The sequence below is a fragment of the Struthio camelus genome, chromosome 26 (genome assembly GCF_040807025.1).
Source record: "Struthio camelus isolate bStrCam1 chromosome 26, bStrCam1.hap1, whole genome shotgun sequence".
NCBI lineage: Eukaryota > Metazoa > Chordata > Aves > Struthioniformes > Struthionidae > Struthio > Struthio camelus.
In genome coordinates, this window is record NC_090967.1 from 7,401,538 (window position 1) to 7,423,936 (window position 22,399).

The 22,399-nt window shown below is 62.7% G+C and overlaps 2 protein-coding genes and 1 non-coding gene across 4 annotated transcripts in view; 1 reads left to right on the forward strand and 2 right to left on the reverse strand.

The window, feature by feature from the left end:
- Positions 1–7,400, reverse strand: part of ARID3A (AT-rich interaction domain 3A) — a 45,734-nt gene extending 38,334 nt beyond the window's left edge. Inside the window, exons 1-2 of one of the 2 annotated variants that reach the window (XM_068919633.1) lie at positions 7,285–7,400; positions 363–1,413 (exon numbers count right to left, since the gene is read on the reverse strand). In XM_068919633.1, the coding sequence (XP_068775734.1) occupies positions 363–787 (425 nt within the window). In that variant the 5' untranslated portion in view covers positions 788–1,413; positions 7,285–7,400. Of the gene's footprint in view, positions 1–362; positions 1,418–7,284 lie in introns of both variants that reach the window. The other variant, XM_068919632.1, reaches the window with a different exon arrangement.
- A 2,204-nt stretch (positions 7,401–9,604) lies between these two features.
- R3HDM4 (R3H domain containing 4) lies at positions 9,605–21,987 on the forward strand. The gene is made up of 8 exons (XM_068919634.1): positions 9,605–9,688; positions 14,937–15,091; positions 15,311–15,429; positions 16,617–16,740; positions 17,289–17,374; positions 18,681–18,766; positions 18,903–18,958; positions 20,037–21,987. The coding sequence occupies exons 1-8, from the start codon at positions 9,630–9,632 to the stop codon at positions 20,138–20,140; spliced, it is 789 nt and encodes a 262-aa protein (XP_068775735.1). The 5' UTR covers positions 9,605–9,629; the 3' UTR covers positions 20,141–21,987.
- A 162-nt stretch (positions 21,988–22,149) lies between these two features.
- On the reverse strand, positions 22,150–22,256 carry LOC138062389 (U6 spliceosomal RNA). The gene has a single exon (XR_011136440.1). It is a non-coding gene; the product is annotated as a U6 spliceosomal RNA (small nuclear RNA).
- Between the last annotated feature and the right edge of the window lie 143 nt (positions 22,257–22,399).

Consider the following 22,399-nt stretch of genomic DNA (forward strand, 5'->3'; position numbering starts at 1 on the left):
CCAGCGTCTTGGAGTGCTGCCTTTAGGGGAAAAACCACCGATCCAAACCTGCTGCCTGCCACCCATGCAAAAGCACTGCTGCTCTCTGGCACTTCTTGTTCCAGGATGTCTTGATTTCACTAACCTATTCTCCCTGAGCTGATCCGCATAAATCTGCCTGCTTAACATAAAACACACACACATCTCCCAGCCACCTTCCCACCAGCAATGACCACTCTGTCCTGCTCCAGAGAGCTCCCAAAGGGAGATGGCTCCTAGCCCCAAACTTGCCTTGCCAACAACTCACTGGGGCCAGACCACGTTATTGAAGCATCCCCTGAAATCCATAAAAGCTGTTAATTTACGTGTGCCAGCATACTCACAGATCCTCCTCTTCCTCAGAGCCCATCTCCTGCTGGTATCCACCATCCTCCTCCTCTTCCTCTCCCCGCTCTTCCTCCTCCGAGGCCTGGCTCTCATCCGACAACCCCGGGCTGGACGAGTGGCTGAGGCCGGCGGCTGCTGCCCGCATAGCAGCCAGGGCAGCCATCTGCGCTCGTTGGATGTGCGCGCTCTCCGGCTCTGCTCCTTCCTCGGAGGGGGTCGGGGCTGGATCCGGGCCGCGGCCCCGAGGCAGCGGCGGGGTGCCGGCAGGGAGGGCGGCGTTCTGCCCCGGGGCCGGCGGGGGCTGCGCCGGCGGCGGCGTGGAGCGCTGCTGCTGCTGCTCCTGCTGCCGCGCTTCCAGCGCCTGCTGCAGCCGCGCTCGCTGCTGCCGCTGCAGGTTCTCCATCACCGCCTGCAGCTTCATGGCTCTGCCGGCGGGCGGCAGGTCCCTGGGGGGGCGGGGGGCAGTGCACCCGAGGGGCAATGCCCGGGAGACGCGGGGGGCCGAGGGGGCAGCGCCCGGCAGGCTGCAGCGCTCCAGCGGGGCTGGAGGCCAAGGCTGGGCGAGGCAGGGAGGTCCAAGGGGGGCAGCCCTGCGAGGAGGCGGCCGGGAGCCCAGGAGGGCGAGCGCAGCAGAGGCACGCAGGAGGTCTGCAACGCCTCCGAGGTGTCGGGGCACAAATCGCCCGCTGCGGCCAGGGTAGAAGAATGTGCCTCCCCGTCCTCCCCGAGTTTTTCCCTGATGTTTCCTTTGCTTGATAGCTCCTGCAGGAGACACGGGGCACAGGGATGCTCTGCTGTCTTCAGGCGCACGGAGCGCAGGGCTGTCTCCGTTAGCTGAATGCACCCCAGGCAGGCACCAAAATCTCCGCAGGCTCAACAGGCAGCTGCTGCAGCCTGGCACATGGCTCCTTCCCTTGCCTACCAGGCACTTTCTGGGGTGGGTTGCAGCCTCTGGATCCCACCCGGCGTCCCCTGCTCGGCTGCGGCACGGGGCCAGGCCTCCCTAGACCTTGGCTAGTTCAGCTTCTGCCAGGCGTTGGCGCAAACCTGTCTGGGGAGAGGGCGAGAAAGCACACGAGAAGGTTAGCAAGACCTGGCAGAGGGGGCCGCCTGCCCGCAGGAGACCACGAGCAGGAAGGAGTTAAAGACAACCCAGGAGCCTCATTAATCTTGAGCTAATGAGATAGGGAGGCTGGGCCATGCTGCTCGGAGGGGGAAGGGGAGCTCCGCGGCCTGCTGGACAGGCTGCTCTGCGATAGCCCTGCCTGGCCCTCCAGGCAGCTCGGATACCAGCCGCCTGCAGATAACAGACCCCGCTCCCAGGCCCTCCGCGGGGCCTGGCAATTCCCCGGGGGGCTGCAGCCAGCCGGAGACCAGCAGGGAGGATACTAGGAGAGCTGGTCGCGCGCCCGCCAGCACGTCCCCTCCGTGCAGCCACGCGGGCGCGATCCCTGCCCCAGCGCGTGCCGGAGACGGGAGGAGGCAGCACCCGCCCGAGGGCACGCTGCAAGTCGGAGGGGGAGCGCACGGCTCTGCCCCTGTCCCCAGAGCAGCTCTCCAGCTGCCTGAGCCACCGGCCCTTCCAGACTGCTGGGGCAGGAGGCAGCTGCCTCCAGGCCTTGCTTTTGGCACCTCCTCGCACGGAGAGCGTGGCATCCGGAGAGCGTGGCATCCGGGGGCCGGCTCCGCACGGCGGAGGGAGCCTCTCCCAGGGCCACAGCAGGTTCCCAAAGCGCAGAGGAACCCGCACGTTTCCAGGGGCTCTGCTGCAGCCTCCCGCTAGACGGGCAGGGACAGACGCCAACAACAGCTTACTTGCTCTTTGAAACCTCTACAAACACGTCTACTATGAGATGCCACCTCCAAATCCCGTCTGCATTTCCTTCCCTGCTTTCCCAAGCATTTGAGGGATGCGAGTCTTCCCGGGGTGAAGCAAGGCTGAGAGCAATTTAACTCTGCTTTAATCCAAGCATAAACCGCCAGCATGTGCTAAAGAAACGATCAAATTATAGTTAAGCACCTTCAAAGTGGCTCTGAAACAACAAAACCCCAGAGCACGACACAGCTTGGCCCAGCTTCAGACTGCAATCGCCAGGATCGTGCTGAGCCCATGCAGCATCCGGAGCGCAGGTGGGACGCCCTGCCTACACCCGTGCGGGAGCACGTCGGATCAGAAGAGTGCTTCCCGCCCGCTTCAGAGCTCTGTTTTGCACCAGTACAATTAAAAACCCTTCCACAGGCCAAGCCAGCTTTGACAGAGCAACAGGACTACTCTACATTTCCTCTCCTCTGGCGGGAGCCCAGGAAAAGCACAGCTTTGGTATCAGTCAGAATTAGGGGCAGCAGGAACATGCCGGCTCCCTTCCACGCACAGCAGCCTGCGTTCGCCTTGACACAATCTCCTCTACGCTCCAGTTCCTGCGGACGAAGGTGGGGAGGGAGCTTGCCGTGCCTCGACTGAGCCACAGTAATTCCATGTATGGGCATTCGCTCTCCAGCGCAAACGCCTTGTTTCTGCTGAGCTTGGAGCCTGCTCCCACCGCGGGCTCATCAGAGCATCCGTGCTCCAAGGTATTTAGGAGAGCACTGCCGTTTGGGACAGTTCAGCCCGGAGCAGCGTTTCTTTCCAAAGCAGCCCTCGGCCTGTCCGTGAGCCGTGCGCTGCGGCGCTCCAGCTGCAGCGCTTCCAAGGACAGGGAATCCCCCGCCGCTGCCGGAGCCCAGCGACGAGAGCAGGGCCCCGACTGCGCGGAGAGACTCCCGCAAACGGCACCGAGCGCTTCACGCCTTCTGAAGCGCAGGGCAAGACCGACCTTCGCCGAGGACCCGTGGGGGGACGGAGCCGAGCGGGAGCCAGGGCCTTATCCAGGGACTTGGGCAGATGGCTACGAGCTGCCTGATTGACAGGGGAGAAAACAGAAGGAGCAAAGATGTTGTGGGAGCTCTGGTGGCAGGCAAGACTGAATCTCCCTCCTCCACTCAGACGTGGATCCAGAAAGGGAAGTGAGACGAAGCCTGCTGAGCTGCAGGGAGCGCGGCTGGCCCGGCACAGGCTCTCGTGCAGATACGACCAGGGAAACACGGCCATCCATCCTCTTGCAGCTGATCTGCGCACAGTCCCCACTGCTCAGCCCTCTCCCTCGCACACGACCTGCCAGGGGAGCCGCTTATAGCGTCATTTGTCACTTTGCTAATCCCTTCTGATTAAAAAAAAACGGAGGCATTTGATACGGCACCGTTTGACTCAAAAAGGGAGTGAGGGTTCCCACGAGCAGCTGCCCCCGGGGCAGGAGCTTGCAGAGGGAAGGCGGCTGCGGACCGGTAGCAGCACGTCTGCCAGGGACGTCCGTCCCCAGCCCCGTCCTTCCTCCCGCGGCCGGAGGGAGCGGGAGCCAGTTCCTGGGAGATGCACGTCCCCCGGGAGCCCTGCCACGGCGCCGGGGCTCCAGCGCACCCGCTCCTCCCGCCGGAGCTGACGGACGGGCACTCCTGCGCAGGGGAACCGGCAACTACGGCGCAATCCCATTTATGCTGGAAAGGGGAAATCATTTCACGCGCACGGCAGTGCCAGCGCAGCTGCCGCTGCAGATTGGGCAGTCAGATTACGCCCCGCTTCCCCCATAGCGTCGTTGCAAGAGTGGCTGCATCCGTTTGCAAACCTGTCTTTCTCTCCTCGCTCTCTTGCTGGCAAACAGGCTGCCGCCGCCACCAGCCTCCGGGCCGGCAGCACCCCGGCTCCCCGACAGCGTCGCAGCCTCCAAGCCCGGCCAGGACCGGCGTTGGGGCTGCAGGAGCGGGAGCAGCAGCCCCGTGCTGGCCACGAGCGAAGGCGTCCGGGCAGGGGGCTTCCCTTTGCAGCAGGGCCGCTGCCCGGCCGGCTGACCTCTGCCCGTGCCTCAGTTTCCCCTCCTACCCGTATCATCTCCATCTTGTCTGTTCAGATCACAAGCGTTTTGGGGCAGGGATCCTCCCTTATCTGCATACGCAGGGCTGAAGACATGGGGCCCCAGCCTCCGCCTCGGCTCCTGACACCACCGTACAACAACAGCCACTTGTCTGACGAGCCCGCATCAGATCGCGAGGGCAAATCAGCTCTGGGGGGGAACATTTTCTCGCGGCGACACGCAGATTTCAAATACCTCGTCTAAACAGAGCCGGGGAGGCTCTTCCGCTCACCCCCCAGCTCCGTTTACAAGAAAGAGGCCGCAAGCTCCATTCACAGAGCTGCGGATCAAAACTAGAGCAAGACTCATTCCCCAGCCACGTGCTCCGCCGGCCCCTCGCGCCGCGGCGCAGTCTGTTTTGCTATGAGTCGCCAGAGCAGCGGATGGGCAGCGGGGCCAGAGCAGGCACGGGGCGCTCCTCCGGGCCGAGCGCCGGCGTCACCGCGGGAAGCCCTGCGCTGCGAGACGCTCGCGGAGAGGGGAGCGAGCAAAGAGACGGGTGCTAATCCCCGTTTCCAGCCGTCAGGGGATACGCTGCAGCGCCTCTGTGAAAACACGAAAAGCGGCCGGGACAAGAGGGGCAGGAGGCGCAGGCGAAGCCCACGGCCGAAAGCCTCCCCTCTTCCTTCCCGTCCTTCCCCCCACCGCGTGCTGCGGTCCAACCTGACGCCAGGTGCTGCTCCGGGCAGCAGAGCGCCGCCATCCCGGGCCGGCCGCGTCCCGCCGCGGGCTCCCGCGTAGCGACACGGGTCCGCGCGCAGCTCTCAAGGCGGGAGCGGGGCCGAGGAGCGCGGCTGGATCCCGGCCGCCCTCGCTTCCCGCGAGGGCAGGTGCCCGCGGGGCGACAGCGGTTACGCCGGGCTAAAAATAAGCCGCGGCAGGCTGCCGGGGTCGGCGGCTGGCGGTTGACGGACAGGGCCATCGCGGCACCGCCGCTGGCCTTCGCCGGGCGCGCGGGCCGGGCGGCGACCTGCAGCTGGACGCGACACCTCCCTCCCAAACCCCACCACCGGTTTCAGTTTACACCGAGCCCGTTTAAGGAACAATCAAAAAGATCAACATCGCGGGGCGGCAGAGAAGCGTTAGCTAATACCGCTCAGGAATTAAAGGAGGGGCGGGAGAGCCCGGGAAAGACAGAACCAACCCGGGCCCCCCCGGCTCCCCAGGGACGGGCGCCGCGGGGAAAGGCCTGCGGGTTTCCCAGGGCTGGGGACGGGCTGGCCCGGCCGCTGCTCCGGCTTCGGCTCAGCCGAATCAGCCGCTGGAGAGAGCAACTCTCCGAGGGCCGGTTGCTGAACCGCTCGGAGCGGATCCGCCTCGGCGATGCTGCTCGCGGCTGCGGGAAGCCAGCCCCAACCCCGCAAAAGCTCGCGCTAAAGCCCCGCGGAAGTCCCTGGAGGTATTTGCAGGCGGGGAGGAGGGGAGAGGGGATCTTTTACCTCCTGGCGCCAGGGCTCGGGAATCGCGTCCGCCAGCTCGCCCCCCGGCAGGGCCTTCGCTCGACACCGCGAAAACACTCCCGAGAGCCTCACGCGACTCCCGGAGCAGGAGCTCGAGGACGCCGGCGGCGGCTCCGCCGAGCCGAGGCCAACAAGGAAGTGCAGGTGGGACGGGCAGGGCCGGCGGCGGCGGGGACGGGCCCCTCGCGGGCTCCCGCTCGGACGGACTCCTGCTCCCCCGGCGCCGGGCGAAACCCTCCCGCCCGGAGCGCCCGCTCATCCGGGGAGCCGCATCGGCATGCCGCTCCGGGCGGGCGCCGCGGGTCCCGGGCCGGGGGAGCGAGCGGCGCGCCGGGGCCGGGCCAACCCACGCGTGGCCTCGCTCACGCGCCATGTTTCATAAGAAAGAGAGGCCGCGTGCCGCCGAGCGCCGACACCGAGAAACGAGCTGTTTTATAACCCAACGCGAAGGAAGCGACAGACCGCAGCCTGAATGACCCGGCTGCCAAACCGCCTGTCCGCGTCAGCCGGCGGGTAGAGGGGAAAGTCCAGGCCGGCGGCGCGCGGCCCCCGAGCGGCGGGCGCAGAGAGGCGCGGAGGCCCCGGGGCGGCGGGCAGCCCGCTCGCTGCTGCTGGCCCAACGCCGTCGCTTCCACGGCGACTTCGGTTTCCGCGCAGCCCACGGCGGGGCGCGAAGCTCGTCCTCCTCCTCCTCGTCCTGCTCGTCCTCGTCCTGCGCGGCGGCTGGAAGGAGCGGGCCGGCGCGCTGGCTCTGCGGCACGACGCCGTCGCCCACGGCAGGAAGGAAACCCCAGGGCCGCGGCGGCGGCCTCGGAGCGGGGCCGGCGGCCTGGCGACGCCTCGGCCCCCCGGCTTCCATTGGAGGCGCCGGTACCGGTACCGGCGGCGATGCCGAGCCCCCGGCCTCGCCCGCCCCGAGGCGCCCCCCCCCCTCCCCGCAGCGCCGGGACACCGGAGGCCCCCGAGCGAGGGGCCGGGACGCGGCGGCGGCGGCGGTGTCCCTCCCCCCCCCCGGACATTGGGCCGGAGCGGGGGGTCCCCGCAGCGCGGCCGGTACCGACCACCGAGAGGGCTCCCGCCGCGGGCCCAGAACCGACCGTGCCGCGGGGGGGGGGGGGGGGGGGCGCGGCCCGGTGTCGCCCAGGCAACGCGGCCGGTAACCGACTGCGGCGGGGGAGGGGGAGCCCTCAGCGGGGCCGGTAACCGACCACGGCGGGGGAGGGGCGGGGAGGCCACCGGGGCCCGAACGCGGCCGGTAACCGATCACCGGGGGGCGGGTCCCGGTCCCGGTCCCGCCGCCAGTAACCGATCACCGGGGGTTGGTTCCGCCCCCGCCGCCGGTGACCGACCACCGGTGGAGGATTGGGGGGGGGGGCGGACGCAGCCGGTAACGACCACGGGGGAGGAATTGGGGGGGGGGGGGCCGGGCCCGCGGGCGGCGGCGCACAAAGGCGGCGCGACACGACGCGGCGCGGCGCAGCTCCCCCCCCCCGCCCCAGCGCGGCCCCGCTTACCCGGTGCAGGCTGGGCGCCGCGAAGCCGCATAGCAGCCGCGGCCGCCCGGGGCTCGGGCTGCGGCGGGGCCGGGGCTGCGCTCGCTGCCCGCACGGCGGCTGCTCTCATCGCGGGCGGGCGCCAGGGCCCGGCGCCGCCCCGCCCCGCCCCGCCAGCCCCGCCCCGCCTCTCCCATTGGCCCGACGCCGCCCGCCCCGCCCCGCGCGGCCCCGCCCCGCCTCCCCATTGGTCCGCCGCCGCCGCCGCATGCAAATGTCGCGCCCCGCCGCCGCGGGGCCGACCGGGAGCGCAGCCGGAGCGCCGCCCCGCGGCCGGGCGGGCGGCCCAGCCTGCCCCGAGCGCCGGGCCGGGGCGGGGGACGCGGCCCCTTTAAGCGGCGCGCGGGAGCTTTAAAGGGGCCGCGGTCGCGCGTGGGTCCCACGCCTGGGCCGCGGCCGCGCTGCGGTTTGAGCGCGCGGTGCACCGGCGTCTCGCCTCGCGCGCCCCACGCAGCGCGTTTTGGCGCTCCCAACGCAGCGCGCGCCACGCCGCGCCGCCCCACGCCGCCTCACGCCACGCTGCCCCACGCGAAACGCGCTTTCCCGTGCGCTGCTGCGCGGTAACGCAGCGCGCACGCAGGGCTCCGCTGCCCACGGCTTCCCCGCCCCGGCTCACCAGGCTGCAGCCTGGTGCAGCTGCGAAATAAACCCGGCGCCTCTGGCGAACACGAGTGGGGTCACCAGCAGCCCTGGCCCTTGTCCGGCCCGGCCTGACCCCAGCGGGAATTGCAGGGCCGGGAGCTTGCAGGCAGGCAGGAGGCTCCGCCGCCGCGGTGAGACCGCCCGTGCCCGCCGGCGGCCGAGCGCCGGGGTGCTGCTGCTGCGCCCCGCGGGAGCCGCGGCGGCCGGCTGCGCCTGCCCGGCCCGCGGCGGGCTGCCCGGCACCGAGGCCGCGCGGAGGGCACGTTACCTCCCCGCTGCGCCCGCGCTGCCTGGACGCGCTGGCGGATGTTATTTTTGCAAGTGTTTAGTATCTTGCAGGAAATTAGTTTATTTCAAACAAACAAGTTGCTACCAGGGGACTTGAACGTTGTATAAACACGGCTCGTTTCCTGCTGTGAATTTCCCAAGTCGCAGCTTCGCGCTGGGCCCGCAGGGACGTTTCCCTGATCCGGCTCCGCGCGGGCTCGGGGCCCGGCTGGGCCCTCCGCGCTGGCGGCGCAGCCCTGCGGCCCCGCTGCAGAAAACGCCATGCGCCCCAAGCGCAGCTTTCCGCCCCTCCTGACCCCGGGCAGGCAGACGCGTTTAACTCCGCGCTCCCAGTTTCGCGGCGGGGCTGCCCGGGCGTCTCCGACACCCGCGCGGACCCTTGGCAGCGCCCTGCCAGCACCCCGAGCCGGCAGGGCGACGTCAGGTGGCACTTCGGTCGCTGCCTCCCCCCCCCCCCCCCCCCGTCCGCTCTGCTGCTCGGTTTGCTTAAAAAAAAGTCCAAAGTCAAATATACCAGCAGCGACGGGAAGGGGTATTTGCATGTGCAGGGTGCAGAGCTCGCCTTCAGCCACCCCGCTGCATCGAGCACGGAGCAGCCCCGAGCCGCCGTTGGCCCAGTGCTCCCAGTGCCTCCAGCACACTGCCCCAGTGTGCCCCAGTGTGCCCCAGTGTGCCCAGCGCCCCATCCCAGGGCTCCCAGTGCACCCCAGTGCCTCCAGCACCCTATCCCAGTGCTCCCAGTACACCCCAGTGCTCCCAGTACCCCATCCCAGTGCTCCCAATGCACCCCAGTGCTCTCAGCACACTATCCCAGCGCTCCCAGTGCTCCCAGCGCCCCATTCCAGGGCTCCCAGTACACCCCAGTGCCTCCAGCACCCCATCCCAGCGCTCCCAGTGCCTTCAGCCCCCCATCCCAGTGCTCCCAGTACACCCCAGTGCTCCCAGCACCCCATCCCAGTGCTCCCAGTGCCCAATCCCAGTAATCCCAGTACACCCCAGTGCTCCCAGCACCCCATCCCAGTGCTCCCAGTGCTCCCAGCACCCCATCCCAGCGCTCCCAGTACCTTCAGCACTCCATCCCAGTGCTCCCGGTACACCCCAGTGCTCCCAGCACCCTATCCCAGTGCTCCCAGCGCCCCATCCCAGGGCTCCCAGTACACCCCAGTGCCCCCAGCACCCCGCCCCAGTGCTCCCAGTTCCCCCAGCAGCCCCCGCCGCCCCGGGGACTCTCGCAGGGCGCCCGGGGGCGGGGCCAGGGCCGGCCCCGCCCCTCTGACGCCACTTCCGGGCGGGGCGGGGCGGCGCAGCAGCGGAGCCGCGGCCCCTTTAAGGCCGGAGCCGGGCGGGCGCCGCGGGCCGCGGGGCCGGGCGCGGCCATGGTGGTGCTGCCGGGCGGCGCCGCGGGGCGCGGCCGGGCCCCCGAGGAGCCCTGCCGGTGAGCGGGGCCCCGGCCGGCCGTCCCGGGGGGGTCGAGGTGTCTGTGGGGCTGGCTGGGGGGGGGGTCGAGGTGTCTGTGGGGCTGGCTGAGGGGGGGGTCGAGTCGAGGTGTCTGTGGGGCTGTTATGGGGTGGGTTGAGGTGTCTGTGGGGCTGGCTGTGGGGTCAGCTGTGGGGGGGTCAGGGTGTCTGTGGGGCTGCTATGGGGTGGGTGTGAGGGGATCAGGGTGTCTGTGGGGCTGCTATGGGGGTGGGTGTGAAGGGATCAGGGTGTCTGTGGGGCTGGCTATGGGGGTGGGTGTGAGGGGGTCAGGGTGTCTGTGGGGCTGGCTATGGGAGTGGGTGTGAGGGGATCAGGGTGTCTGTGGGGCTGCTATGGGGTGGGTTGAGGTGTCTGTGGGGCTGGCGGGGGGGTCAGCTGTGGGGGGGTCAGGGTGTCTGTGGGGGGGTCGAGGTGTCTGTGGGGCTGGCTGTGGGGTCAGCTGTGGGGGGGTCGAGGTGTCTGTGGGGCTGGCTATGGGAGTGGGTGTGAGGGGATCAGGGTGTCTGTGGGGCTGCTATGGGGTGGGTCGAGGTGTCTGTGGGGCTGGCTATGGGGTCAGCTGTGGGGGGTCAGGGTGTCTGTGGGGGGGTCGAGGTGTCTGTGGGGCTGGCTGTGGGGTGGGTTGAGGTATCTGTGCGGCTGCCTGTGGGGAGGGTCAGGGTATCTGTGGTGCTGGCTATGGGGTCAGCTGTGGGGGGGTCAGGGTGTCTGTGGGGCTGGCTATGGAGTGGGTTGAGGTATCTGTGGGGCTGCCTGTGGGGAGGGTCAGGGTATCTGTGGGGCTGGCTATGGGGGGTCGAGGTATATGTGGGGCTGCCTGTGGGGTGGGTCAGGGTATCTGTGGGGCTGGCTATGGGGTTAGCTGTGGGGGGGTCAGGGTGTCTGTGGGGTAGGCTGTGGGAGACCTGTGGCCTCGCCGTGGGGTGTCCGTGGGCTGCAGGGGGCAGTGGGTCGCTCCGTCCCCGGCTCCCTGCACGGGGCAGACCGTGGTGCTGCCCGCTCCCAGAAACCCGCTGGTTTCTGCACCTTGGCCTAAAAGCAGCACTTCGAGGCCCAGAAATGCGGCGGCAGGTGCCCAGCCTGGCTCCCTCCGCGGTGGCTGCTGGGCCGGGGTCCGTCCGGGACGCGCCGAAGGCGGCGCAGCGAGGCCGGGGCGATGCCGTCCCTCCCTGCCCGCTCGGGAGCGGGCCGAGCCCCGAGAGCTCGCCTGGTGGCGCGGGCAGAGCAAAGGGGACCGCTGGCGACGGGACATTGCGCTGTCTGGGGAGACCTTTTGCCCTGTCAACCAGGAACAGGGAAGCACCTGGACCTGAAGGCATTTGTGTCAGAGGCAAGGGAATGTGATTAGGATAATGGGCTAATTATTGTTTATCCTACTGAAGGTCACAGGTGCTTCATGGGGAGGCGACATGAGGACGAGTAAGTAGAGAGGCAATGTGCCGTGGGGAGGAGCTGGTCACAGTCCCTTTGGAGCCGTCGGCTCCCTGGCCCGGCTGGATAACTGGGCGTCCCGCTTTGCGCATGCGGCACGGACGGGCGGCAGCGTCTGCAGCTGGGCTTTTGGCAGGCTTGGGTTGACGTGCGAGGAGGCTGTGGTTGGCCATGTGAACGGAAAGTCTAGAGGCAAGCCTGCCCCAAGGCGCCTGCGCCGTGGTACGGGAACTGCCAGGCCCGTGTCCGTGGGGCTCCGTGGTCGTTTCCGCCCCTGGGAACGCGTGGGAGTTGGGCTCGTCGTGGCATCCCTAGCTCTGGACTTCAGATCTGCGGCTTGCTGAGGGCGGAAGTGGGCTTTGTCCTTTAAGACTCTTCCCCTGTTTCAGACACTCCTCTGAGAGGCTGGGCAGCATGGGCCCCTAACCAGCCAGGAAGGGGAACTTGCTGGCAGGGCTGGTGGTGCCCACGGCGTCTGAGGGCTTGGGGGAAGCGACCACAAAGTGAGCCTGTCTCAAACACCCCTCATGGCAGGGGGGAACCACAGCAAGTGAAGGGTCGGGCTCCCCTTGAGAGGAGCCTGCTGTGGAAGTCCATAGAGGACACAGCAGTCCTGGCCCAGCAAGTAATTTGGGGGCCAGGAGAGCAGTTCTGCAGAAGACCTGCTCTGTTTCAGGGTGACAGCAGACAGTTGCAGCCCGAGTTTTGCTCGGCTCAGTGCTGGGCCTCGCGTGTAAGAGAATCCTGACTCTGAAGTTACCTCTACAGGGACTGGAAATGGAGCTCGTCTGAGACTAGCTGTTTGCTCCTGGCGGGGTGCCCCAGACTGCAAAGCCTGGCTATACTGGCACAGGCCTAAGGTCACTGTCACCTGTGGCTCTCCCAGATTGGAAATGAATCCCGCTGTTGAGTGGCGGGGCAACATTGCAGAGCTCCAGCTGCACTGACTCATTTGCCTGCTGCTCTGCGGGGCCCCAGTGAGGCAGCCGCTGGCTGCTCGTGCGGCTTCCTGCCCAGCTGAGCAGTGACGCTCCTAATCAGACCCAGGAGCAGGCCTTTTGCTGTGCTTTGTCTTATTGGCCACACACAAGCAGCGCTGCGACCCCTGTGTTAGATGGGGACCCTGAGGGACAGGGGTGCAGCGCTCTGCCGGGGTCACCAGAGCTGCAGAGCCTGCCAGTCCTGGCCCTTTCCCCAGAGAGGGTGCGAGGACAGCACTATCTGCATGGGAGTGTGTGGCCCAGGGCTGATCTGGCACCAGGGCAGAGCTCCAGCCCCAGATGAGCAGCGCAGTGTGCAGGTGACTCAGTTTGCAGCCTTTGGGTGGACTTTGTGTGCTGATGCAATACCTCCGGAGAAGGCTCTGCTAGCGAGCAGGGCTCATAAACAGGGCAGGGGTGTCACCTTGCCCGTGTCTGCAGTGAATCATGAACGTGGCAGTGCAGTGAGTCAAGACAGGGTGCTGGGAGCTACGAGCACCACGCCAGGCACCTCAGCAAACAGCCTTTGAGGACTTGAGAGACCACTGAGACATGCAGTGAAATGAGCTGCTGAAGTGTGAGGGCTACCAGAACAGCCAAGAGACTGAGCTTGACCCATGGCCTAAGCCTCAGCCTAGTGTAGGTTAGGGTTAGGTAGAGATGGCTGTGACCCTGGAGACAGGTCACCCCCAAGCAGACCTTTGCAACCCCTGATTGAGTCCTGTTTCCCCCCAGAGCTCTGTGTGGGGTCTGTGGTGGGGCACAAAGCGCATGGCAGCTGTGCTGGAGCCAGTGGTGGAGGAGTCCCCACAGCTGAAAGCACTAGAGCTGCCACTGAGCTGTGAGTGCTCCTGCCATGGTGACACTTTCCCAGCTATTTTTGACTTATTTTCTGTCCTCCAGCAGAGGAACACCTCCTTATTATCCTAGTGCCCTGAGTTAGGGCTCCCTCATCTACCAAAACAGAATAAATATCTGCTCTGTTGCCTTGGACTCCTTGTCTTTGAAGGGCTCCTGTAAGCCATAGAGGCGAATGCAGTAGTCCCTGGTGAGCTGTGACTGCTCTCTGGGAGTGCCAGGCCTGCAGCCCCTTAGCTCTGGGCACCCAAATCTCTGCCCTGGGGCCATAGATAACACGACTGCCTCTTTTTAACTGCCTTGGTATCAAAAATTGATCCATGGGCCCTGATCATCTTTTGTTTGCACCTTGGATTACAGCTCTCCACCCCAGTCCGTTAGTCATCACTGGAGCTATGTGCATCCCTGTTGTTTTTTTGCAAGGCCATTTCTGTCACTCTTTTCTTTCCAGCTGGAAGTGGGGGAGAGGTTTTTTGGTGTGTCGTCCCCCCCTCCCCCCCCCACCCCAACATTAGAGGCCTGGTCACTGCCCAATCCAGGGAAAGAAAAAAATCAAGGCACTGAAGTGAAGTAAGAAGCTGGCTCCTTTTGAGGTTGGCTTGCTGTAATCTGACAGTGCAGCCCTCTCTGCTTCCAGATGTTGGGGACAGCTGTGCCAGCACTGTCACAAGGTGGTGCCCGTTCCGTGCCTGGGTACTGAGGCTTTTCCAAGCAGCAGGACAACAATAAACTTTGAAAGTAAAACAGTTGTGTTAAATGTCCAGTGAGCTTCTTGCTGATCACTGTTTACTCTTAACAGGAAATCAGCTAAGTTATGGTCACTTCTAAATTCTGCACATCATAAATAATACCCTGAACACAGAATGATTATGAATAAAAGTCAAGACACCTTTGATGTGTATTCATGAATAGTGGAGTCTTTCTGCTGGGGCTTCTAGCTTTATTGCAATAAAGGCGGCTGCTGCTGGGGGTGCAGGCAGGCAGGGTTGGCGCGTTTGTGTTCTGTTTGGTGAATGCTCTCAGTGATGCTGAGGCAGATCGGTGTCGGCTATGTGCACCCACCTGCTCGTGCTGCACAACGGCTGATGGTGCTGCTTGTTGCTGTGTAGCCGCGTCCGTCGGCGGGTTTGCCCTGCTGACGGGGGCACGGCCCATCGCTCTTCGAGGGTTAGCTCGATCTCCTAGTCCTTGTTCCCAGCTCTGCCTGGGAGCTACGACAGATCCCAGGAGCATGGAGAACCAGCAGAAAAGGCTCTTATGCCAGTAGGGGAGGAGGGAGAACCTGGGTTATGAGGTACAGCCACACCAGCATAACGGTCTGGAGGGAAGAACTGGCCTCCTCTGGGAATAGTTACGTGGCTAGGCCGGGTGTTAACTTTTTTTTGTTTATCTGATGGAAATGGTATCTGCCCTTTGCAATCACAAGGCGTTGTTGGCTCCCGGGGGTGCTCTCTGGCAGGGTAATAGGAAAAGCAAGGTTGGTGGGTGTATTCCCAGCTGCATGTGGGCACGTTCAGGGTCCCTCTCCTAACTGTGGGGGTGTCTCAGATCCTGCTGCGTGGAGAGGCCAGCTGAGATGTGTCTCTGCTCTGCAGAAGTGAACGTCTTTATTTTGCTTTGCGTGCTGGTAGAACATCTTGCTGCTAATGCACACTGCTTGAAACAGACCAAATCCTTGGAGCAGGACTTGGTTTAGCAGTGCAGCATGCCAATAAGGCTGTGACCTTGAATGGTACAGGGCCTAATATAGGAGGATGTGGTGCTTATTCTGCGTAGCTCTGATGGATGAAGATTCCCCCATCTGCGTCTCCCATCGTCCCTAGCATCCCTGCCGTGGCTGTCTTCGTGCAGCTCCTTGTCCTCGCGTTCCTCGAGCCGTTCTGGGTCCTGGAGGTCTTGGGTGTGCTCAGTCCCTTCTGTTGCATGTCTCTACAGGAGGATTGAAGACTGCCTGCCTCCCCTGGAGGACTCTCCATCCAAGAGGTTCTCTCCCTCCAAGCGAAAGCAGTATTATATCAACAAGGCCATCCGCAACTCGGACCTCATCCCCAAAGCCAAGGGGCGCAAGAGCCTGCAGAGGCTGGAGAACAGTAAGGATCCATGGGCTCCAGGCAGCCTCTGGGAGCTGACTCTTCCCGTGTTGGGTCTCTCTTCAGGGGCTGTCTGCAGTGTGTTAGGCAGGTGGAATCTGGCCCAAATCCTCTTGCTCTCCCCCATGCTGCATGGTGCAAATAGAAGTGATGCTGATGATGCAGGGCCTTTCTGCAGGCACTCCCTCCTGACTCAGGGGCTTTGTTTTTCTCTCCTAGCTCGATATCTGATGACGCTTTTGGAGCGAGATGAATGTGGGAATGACGAGGGAGAGCTTGCCCGCTCCGCTACCCCGAGCATCTTCGCCGAGGCCTGTAACAACGAGACCTACGTGGAGGTAGGACACAGATATCTGTCCAGCTCAGGGCTCGTTCAGGAGACCTTGACGTGTTCAGTCCCAGTAGTACGTGGTGTTTGTACCTTTCAGTCCCGGTCAGAGCAGCCTTCTCCCTCCCTGGGCTGAAGTGATGTTCCCAAACCCGCGCAGTTTTTTCATGTCAGAGTTGGGGGTGGCATCTGAGTGCCCAGCGCCCAGCTGTGGCTGTGTGGTGCAAAGCAGGAGGTCAGGTCTTAGGGCCCCTGGTCCTGTGGGGCAGTGGGGATCTCCAGGCGGTCTGATCCGCTCAGGGTGCAGGGCCAAATGTGCAGTGCAAGAGCCGGATCCTGCTCAGAGCCAAAGTCAGTTCGGAGGACCGCTCCAGCAGGAGCTGGCTGGGTCTGCTTAGTGGAGTCTGCTGCCTTCTCGTACAGTGCCTGCAGCACCGCCGTGTGCTCCCAGCACTTGCAGTGTTGCACAGCTTGTGCATGCAGAGAGATTAACCCTGTGCAGGCTGCAGCACTTCCTTCAGTGCAGGCCCCTTGCTAAACCCCTCTGTTGCTTCACTCTGCCCAGCTGGTATTGCAATATCTGCTCTGTGGCCAGGCGTTTTGAAACTTTGGCTTCTTTCCTATGTTTGATGTTCAGGGTTTTGACTCTGCATGGTCTCTGTGTGTGGACTGTGTGCGCTCTTGGCTCTACAGAGCGCTCTTCTCCTCTTGCTCATGCAGGCCAGGCTTAGCTTAGAAAGCCTACTGGAGACCTGGGTTTGAGGCTGGAATGCGTGGCTGGGCTATCATGGACTCCCAGCAACCTCTGTTGGCTCTGAGTGCTAAATCTGCGTCTCCTCCCAAAGCAATTGTTTCAAGCTGTTACGTACCGTCAGGACATGAAGATATGAGGGGAAAGATTGTTGCTGTGGCTTGTGTCAGCTGTGATCTGCCTCCATGCTGGCTTGGGCAGTGTCACAGCTGCAGAGCTCTGCCCAGCCCCATTTATTCATCTCTCTCTGAGCTGCCAGGATGATGGCTGTTACTTCTCTGGACTGGGCTGTCTCGTCTGAACAGCTCCATGAAGGGTGGTGGGGTTGGGGTGGGTGAAGAGGAGACTCGTGGGGTTTCAGGTAGGGCTCCAAGTGGCAGCTGCGCACAGCTGGGTGCTCCCTGGAGACGTCTCTGCAATGGGGGCCTGGTGGCTTGTGTTGCCAGATCTGGAATGACTTCATGAACCGGTCAGGAGAAGAGCAAGAGAGAGTTCTGCTCTACCTGGAGGAGGAAGCCAGGAAGAAACATGAGAGGAAGCTGCCTGTGAAGAATGAAGACAAGTGGAAAGGTGCTGGGAGGGGAAGCCGGGCTGGGAGACCCTCTCCCTTTCCTCCCTGAGTACTTGCATGCGTTTTGGGAAGGGCTTTCTTCCCTGAGGGCTGCATCCTGCTCCCTGCACCGTCCGCTTGCAGCAGGGTCAAGGAGTGACTGAATTCAACCCTCAGATGCTGCAGGGAGGGGTTAGCATCTGGTGTACCCCGTCGTGGACCTGGGAGGGTTCGTGAGAGCCGGGGATGGCTGGCGTGACCGGCACAGCAGCCGTCCCCCAATTCCACGCCCACTGCGCTGCCTCCTGAATTTCAGCACCCTTCAAATGCTTCCTTGCTGGGGAGGGTGTTACTGGACTGGGGATGAGTTTGTGCAGATTCACCTTCCACAAGCCAAAAAAGGTGGCCAGCTGGGATCCTCTGGGGCAGTTAGGGAGATTTTGGTCATCTTCTGAGTGGTGATGCCTGTTCAAGTCACTGCCATGTGGCGACAACCAGCACTAGCTTAGGGGCGCTGGGAATGCAGACCATATCCAAGTCCCTTCTGTCTTCTTTCCGCCGGCTCCAGAGCACCCTGCCTACACGCCCAAGGAGTGCTTCCAGCGCATCAGCCGCCGGCTTCGCTCCACCCTGAAACGGGGCAGGATCCCCATGGTGAGCTGGGGGTGACAGCCGGGGCGGCTGGGCTGGGGCAGGCAGGGCGCCAGGTGCCAGAACTGCACATGCAGCTTCGTCCAGGGACGTATCCTAAATATTGTCCCTTGACCTTGTGTGCGGGTGCTGAGCCAGAAGCGCCGAGTTTCAGACGAGCTCTTGGGGAACGTGCTCTGATTCTCTTCTAACCTCTGCCCTGGTGGCTGGCTGGGAAATTCTGGTCAAATTTAACTCCCTGTGTGGATGGGTCTTCCTGGCTCAGTATTCTCTGGTAGTTACAGGACATTTTTACCTGGTAGTTTCCCAGTCTCCGCTCGATGAGTGGCTGGTAATGGGAAATGAAGCCTCTTCACCAACAGAGGCAGCAAGGGAGCCTTTAGGGTGTTCAGAGTTGTCCCCACAAGGATATTTGGAAGAACTCAAAAGCATTTTGAGAGGGGTCAAACTGCATAAACCATTGAGTAGACAATTAAATCCTGAACTGGAAGACAAGCATGGCCTCGTGCCACCCGGCTTGGGGAGCCAAGCTGCCATACACAGCCTGCGTGCTGTGCTGCGTGGACAGACACTTGTTTTCCTGGGCCCTGGGGGTGCCTGGCTCGCTGCGCTCTCTTCTCAATGGTGCTGTTTTCCTGCTCTGTTTGTTTTCCTTGTTCTAATTAGAGCCCTGTCTCTAAAAGCAGCCTTGGCTCCTCCTGCCTGTTGGCTTCTGCTCAATTTGTTCTCAAATGAGACTTGCTTCTGCTGCATGTCTCTGGGGTCACAGTGCTCCAAAGAGCTGCATTCAAGCTGATCTTTGACTGTCAGGAGGAAAGGAGATGTGAGCCACAAGGCTTTTCTAGCTGCTGTTGCTCTGAACATGAGCCAACACTTGGCACACGAAGCATGGAGCTGGCAGGAGCAAGATTCTTCCCTGCCTCTGGGCCTGGAGAAGGGAGATGTGTTTTATTTCCTTGTGCCTTTCTGCCGTCTCGTGTCTAGATTGTCTGCCTTGGAGCTGCTGGGAGTCACTGCTAGGCCTCTGAGGCCTCATTGTGTGCAGACATGGCACAGGAAGATGGTTGTGATCACAAACTGCTTTGGGCTTTGTCCAGCCCCTTGCAACTCCTCAAAGGCAAAAACCGCATGTCTGTGAGAGGCACAGAGCTGTATGGGGACAGAAGCTGCTTTGCTTGCCCAGAAGGTGCTGATTTGGGCATGGGGAAACAGCTTTTGCTCTACATCTTTTGCCTGTTGCTGCAGGACTTGAGCAGGGCTCTGCCAGTGCTGCCCTCTCCGTGCTGACGGTCTTTGCTTCCTCTTCCAGGGGACCCTGGAGTGCCTGGAGGAGGAGCTGCTGGCCTTTTTCTCCGTCACCCCTCACTCAGTCTACACAGCACTGATGGACAACAGGTATTTCCACAGTCTCCCTTGTGCTCCCCGTATCTGATCCTTGAGTTTGCTGGGAGGAGCTGGGCAGGACAACACTTGGGGGGATGCTGGTCTGAGACATGCCAGCTCTAACTCTCCTGTTCCCCTTCTCCTCCAGCTTCGAGCGACTCCTGCTCCATGCGCTCTGCCAATACATGGACCTCGTCTCTGCCAGTAAGAGCCTCGCACTTGTTTGCTTGTGTTTTCCCCTTCTCTGCATTGCTATCTTTCCTCTCCAGCTCAGCCTCTTCCTCCCTTCCTCCTCCCAGCCCCACCTTCTGCTGCGGCTCACAGATAACCCTGCTTTCCTGCCCCCACTGCCTGTAACTCCTTCGGGAGCCTCAGCCACGCTCACGCTGCTTAGCCAGCAGCCGCGGCTGGTGGACGACATCGGTTACGGCCCGGGGTCAGGCAATCCCAGCGCTGCCTTGGCTGCAGTCCCCTTGCCCGCGTTGCCCTTGCCAAGGGTGCAGGGAGCTCTCCTGGGCTGACCTAACTGGGGCTGGATCCTGCCCCACATCCTGGGAGCTCAGCCCCTCTTGGGACTGAGCTGTCTCCTCGCACAGAAGGTTGCGCCTTGTCCCCACCATTTAGGCTTTACTCTGGGCTGAGCGTCCCTCCTGCTCCCGGTCGTCCTGTGCCTCTCCAGAGGCTCAGCGGCCTGGACGCCACGTGCGTGTGGCTTGTGTGGGCTGAAGTCCATCCGCCATGGTCGTGGCCAGGCCCAGCTCTGCCTAGGGACATCTCATTCCCAGCAGCGCAGCCACGTCTCCTCTTGTTTTTGGGTTTGGATGCTTGCCTGGCTCGCTCCTTGCGGCTGCTGTGTCGTCCCACAGAGCGCAGCCATGCCTGCACCTTGCCCATGGGTTTCTTTAAAGGGTCTTGTTGCCAAGGCATCCTACAAGAGGCGCTGGTCTTTGCCTCTGCAAATGAACCTTTGCCACTCAGCATTTCATTAGCAGCTGCTTGTGGAAAATGACAGAAGAGCTCTAATGATGTGAAGTGAAGCCTGTGGTGCCAGCAGGGATGTGTGGGGAGAGCGGACCGTTGCTCTTTCTGCATCTCTGCAGAGCATGGGGCAACCTTTGTTAGAAATGAGCTGCAGGGACTCATCGGGAGGAGTGGAGCAGCTGCGAGGAGAGAGCTGCAGCTGGGCCGGGGATGTCCCACTTGGCACCTTCCTGCAGCAGGATGCTGTGGGACCCCCTGGCTGAGGGACAGTGGTACCTTAACCGCTCTGACTTGCCCCCAGGTTCAGACATCGAAGGGAAACGCCAAATGAAAGTGAGCAACAAGCACCGCGTCTTCCTGCCCCCCGAGCTCTTGCTCTCAGACTACCTGGAGCAGATGAGCTGATACGCCGAAGGATGCCCTGCCCCTCGCTTGGTGTGCTGAAGGCTTTGTCCATCTGCTCCTGGCCTCTCCCAGTCGCTTGGTCCCTGTCACCCGGATAAGCCTGGTCTGCCGCTCGCCTCTCCCCTTGCGCAGCGCAGGGACCACAAGGCGCAGTGTGGATCGGCTCCCTCCATGTGCCCTGCTTCGGGGCTCTTCCCTTCCCCACCTCCAAGAGCAGATGCTCGAGATGACAGCCGCGATACGTGGTGCAGAGCAAGGGGCTTGCAGCCATGCCCTCCGTCCCAATGTAGCCCCGGGCCTGCTCCGAGGAACAGCGCTCTGATTCCCTCAGGAATACGTCGACTCGGCCCACAGGCTTGGTCACCGGCACGTGCACGAGGTGTGACCACAGTCTGGACAGCGCAGGGCTGAACATGGTGCACGCTGCCGTCCCAGCCTCTCCGGGTGCAGCCGAGGGGTGGAGAGGTGGGGTGAGACCTGCTCATCTTGTCACACCAAGGTGGAAGCGTTTGCTCAGCTGCTGGCATGCTTTCTGCAGAGGCCAGATTGTCTTTTTTTTTTCCCAGGCCAGCGCTCTCTGTTCTTAATCTGGCAGAGAGACTCCAGGCTGCATGGTGCTGTGAGATATCACCATGCTCAGGGCGCAAGGCGTGGGCAAAGCAGGTGCCTATCTGCCGTGCTTGCCCTGTTTCCCTGGTTGCTGCACTATTTCCCAGCAGGAGCTGCTCTGCCTGGAAGTGTTTGTGAGTCTATTTATAGCCCAGATGCTTTTAAAAATGAGCAGGCTGGACCAAAACCACCTTTGGCACTGTGATGCTTCCGGGGTGATTTTGGCCCAGGTATTTCTATGATGAAATAGTTCCTCACAGCTGCTGACTTCCTCGGCTCAGATGTGGCTGAGCAAACGCTGAGCAAGTGGAAGAGCCTCTGATCTGTCGCCCTCTTGAAGGGGAAAGTGCTTTGCTTCAGGACCAGCAGTTTGACACCAGTGATGGAGCTTATGGTAAAGCTCAGCCCCTGCCCATCTCCTCAGTAAAGGGACTGAAAGCAGCTTTGTGAGAAAAGAGCTGCCTCGGTTCTGGAGTCACACCCAAGACCAAGGACTGGAGAGTGATCCAGAGGAGCAAGAACATTTGGACCTGGGTTGATAGGGACGGGAAAGAGATTTCTGCCTAAAGGGAAGCCTCTGGGCCTGAGCAGCAGGACTGGGCATCCCTTCCCCGGTCTGAGCTCCGGGACTCTTGCCCCGGTGTTTAAGCGCCGCAGCGGGAGGCAAAACTCTCCTGCAGAGCCCCCTTGGTCTCCCGGCCAGCCTGGTCCGAGCTGCTGCTGCTGCTCTGGTTTGCAGTTGGTGTGAGAAGCTGGTGCGCAGACCTGCCTTTTATATTTGGGGGGTAATGGGCTGTTTTTAAATGTAACATAGTGTGTCTTTTATATGTTTGTGTGTGTGCGCCAGCACAGCTCCAGGCTGTGTGGTCGGAGCTCCTGCTGGTTGCCCGTCTTGCTTGGCTGGGGCAGGGCTCAGCCTCCCGGCGTGGTCGTGCGGGACGGGCGAGGGTGCTTGTGGGTGTTGTGTGTCCTGTGTGTTGGTGCGTGTCTCTGCTATGTGTCGAGGGCTCCTCTCGTGTCTGTAGCAGCTAGAGACATGCAGGACGGCGGAGCTCGCTCGGCCGGGCAGAGGAGCGCTGCTGAGGATGGGGCAGCGGCGTGCTGGGCCGTTGCCTGCCGCGGATGGAGTGGGGCTGGGGGGGAAAGCCGGGAAAGTCGTCGCTCCTCTCGTCTGTTTGCGTGATGTGGAAACAGGTGGCGTTTACGCAGGAACAATAAACCATGGTGCTCCTGACGGCTGCTGGTGTTGCGTGCATGGTGTTGGGGCTGCCCTGGGGGTTTGGGAGTTGGGGCACGGGCTGGGGTTTGGGGCAGAGGTTGGGATGCAGGAGGGGGGAATTTAGGGAGCAGAGGGGGGACCCTCTTCTGGCTCTGCCTGAGAAAAGGCATGGCTGGGTGAAAAAAATATGGAACGCTTCACGAATTTGCGTGTCATCCTTGCGCAGGGGCCATGCTAATCTTCTCTGTATCGTTCCAATTTTAGTATATGTGCTGCCGAAGCGAGCACGAAACCCGGTGTCCCCCCGAAGCTATTTATAGCTCCCTCATTAGATAATACACTGGTTAGGGTGATACAGAGGTAGCGTCACTAGGCACTTTTGAATGCCATCTTAACAACTTCTCCTATTCTAAATGACTCACTTTTCTTTG

Bases quoted from the DNA above. Each gene is read 5' to 3' on its own strand.
- R3HDM4 (XM_068919634.1), top strand. From the start codon at position 9,630: ATGGTGGTGCTGCCGGGCGGCGCCGCGGGGCGCGGCCGGGCCCCCGAG. The intron at 15,092-15,310 runs GTAAGGATCCAT...TTTCTCTCCTAG, and splicing joins CCTGCAGAGGCTGGAGAACA to CTCGATATCTGATGACGCTT. The intron at 16,741-17,288 runs GTGCTGGGAGGG...CGCCGGCTCCAG, and splicing joins GAATGAAGACAAGTGGAAAG to AGCACCCTGCCTACACGCCC.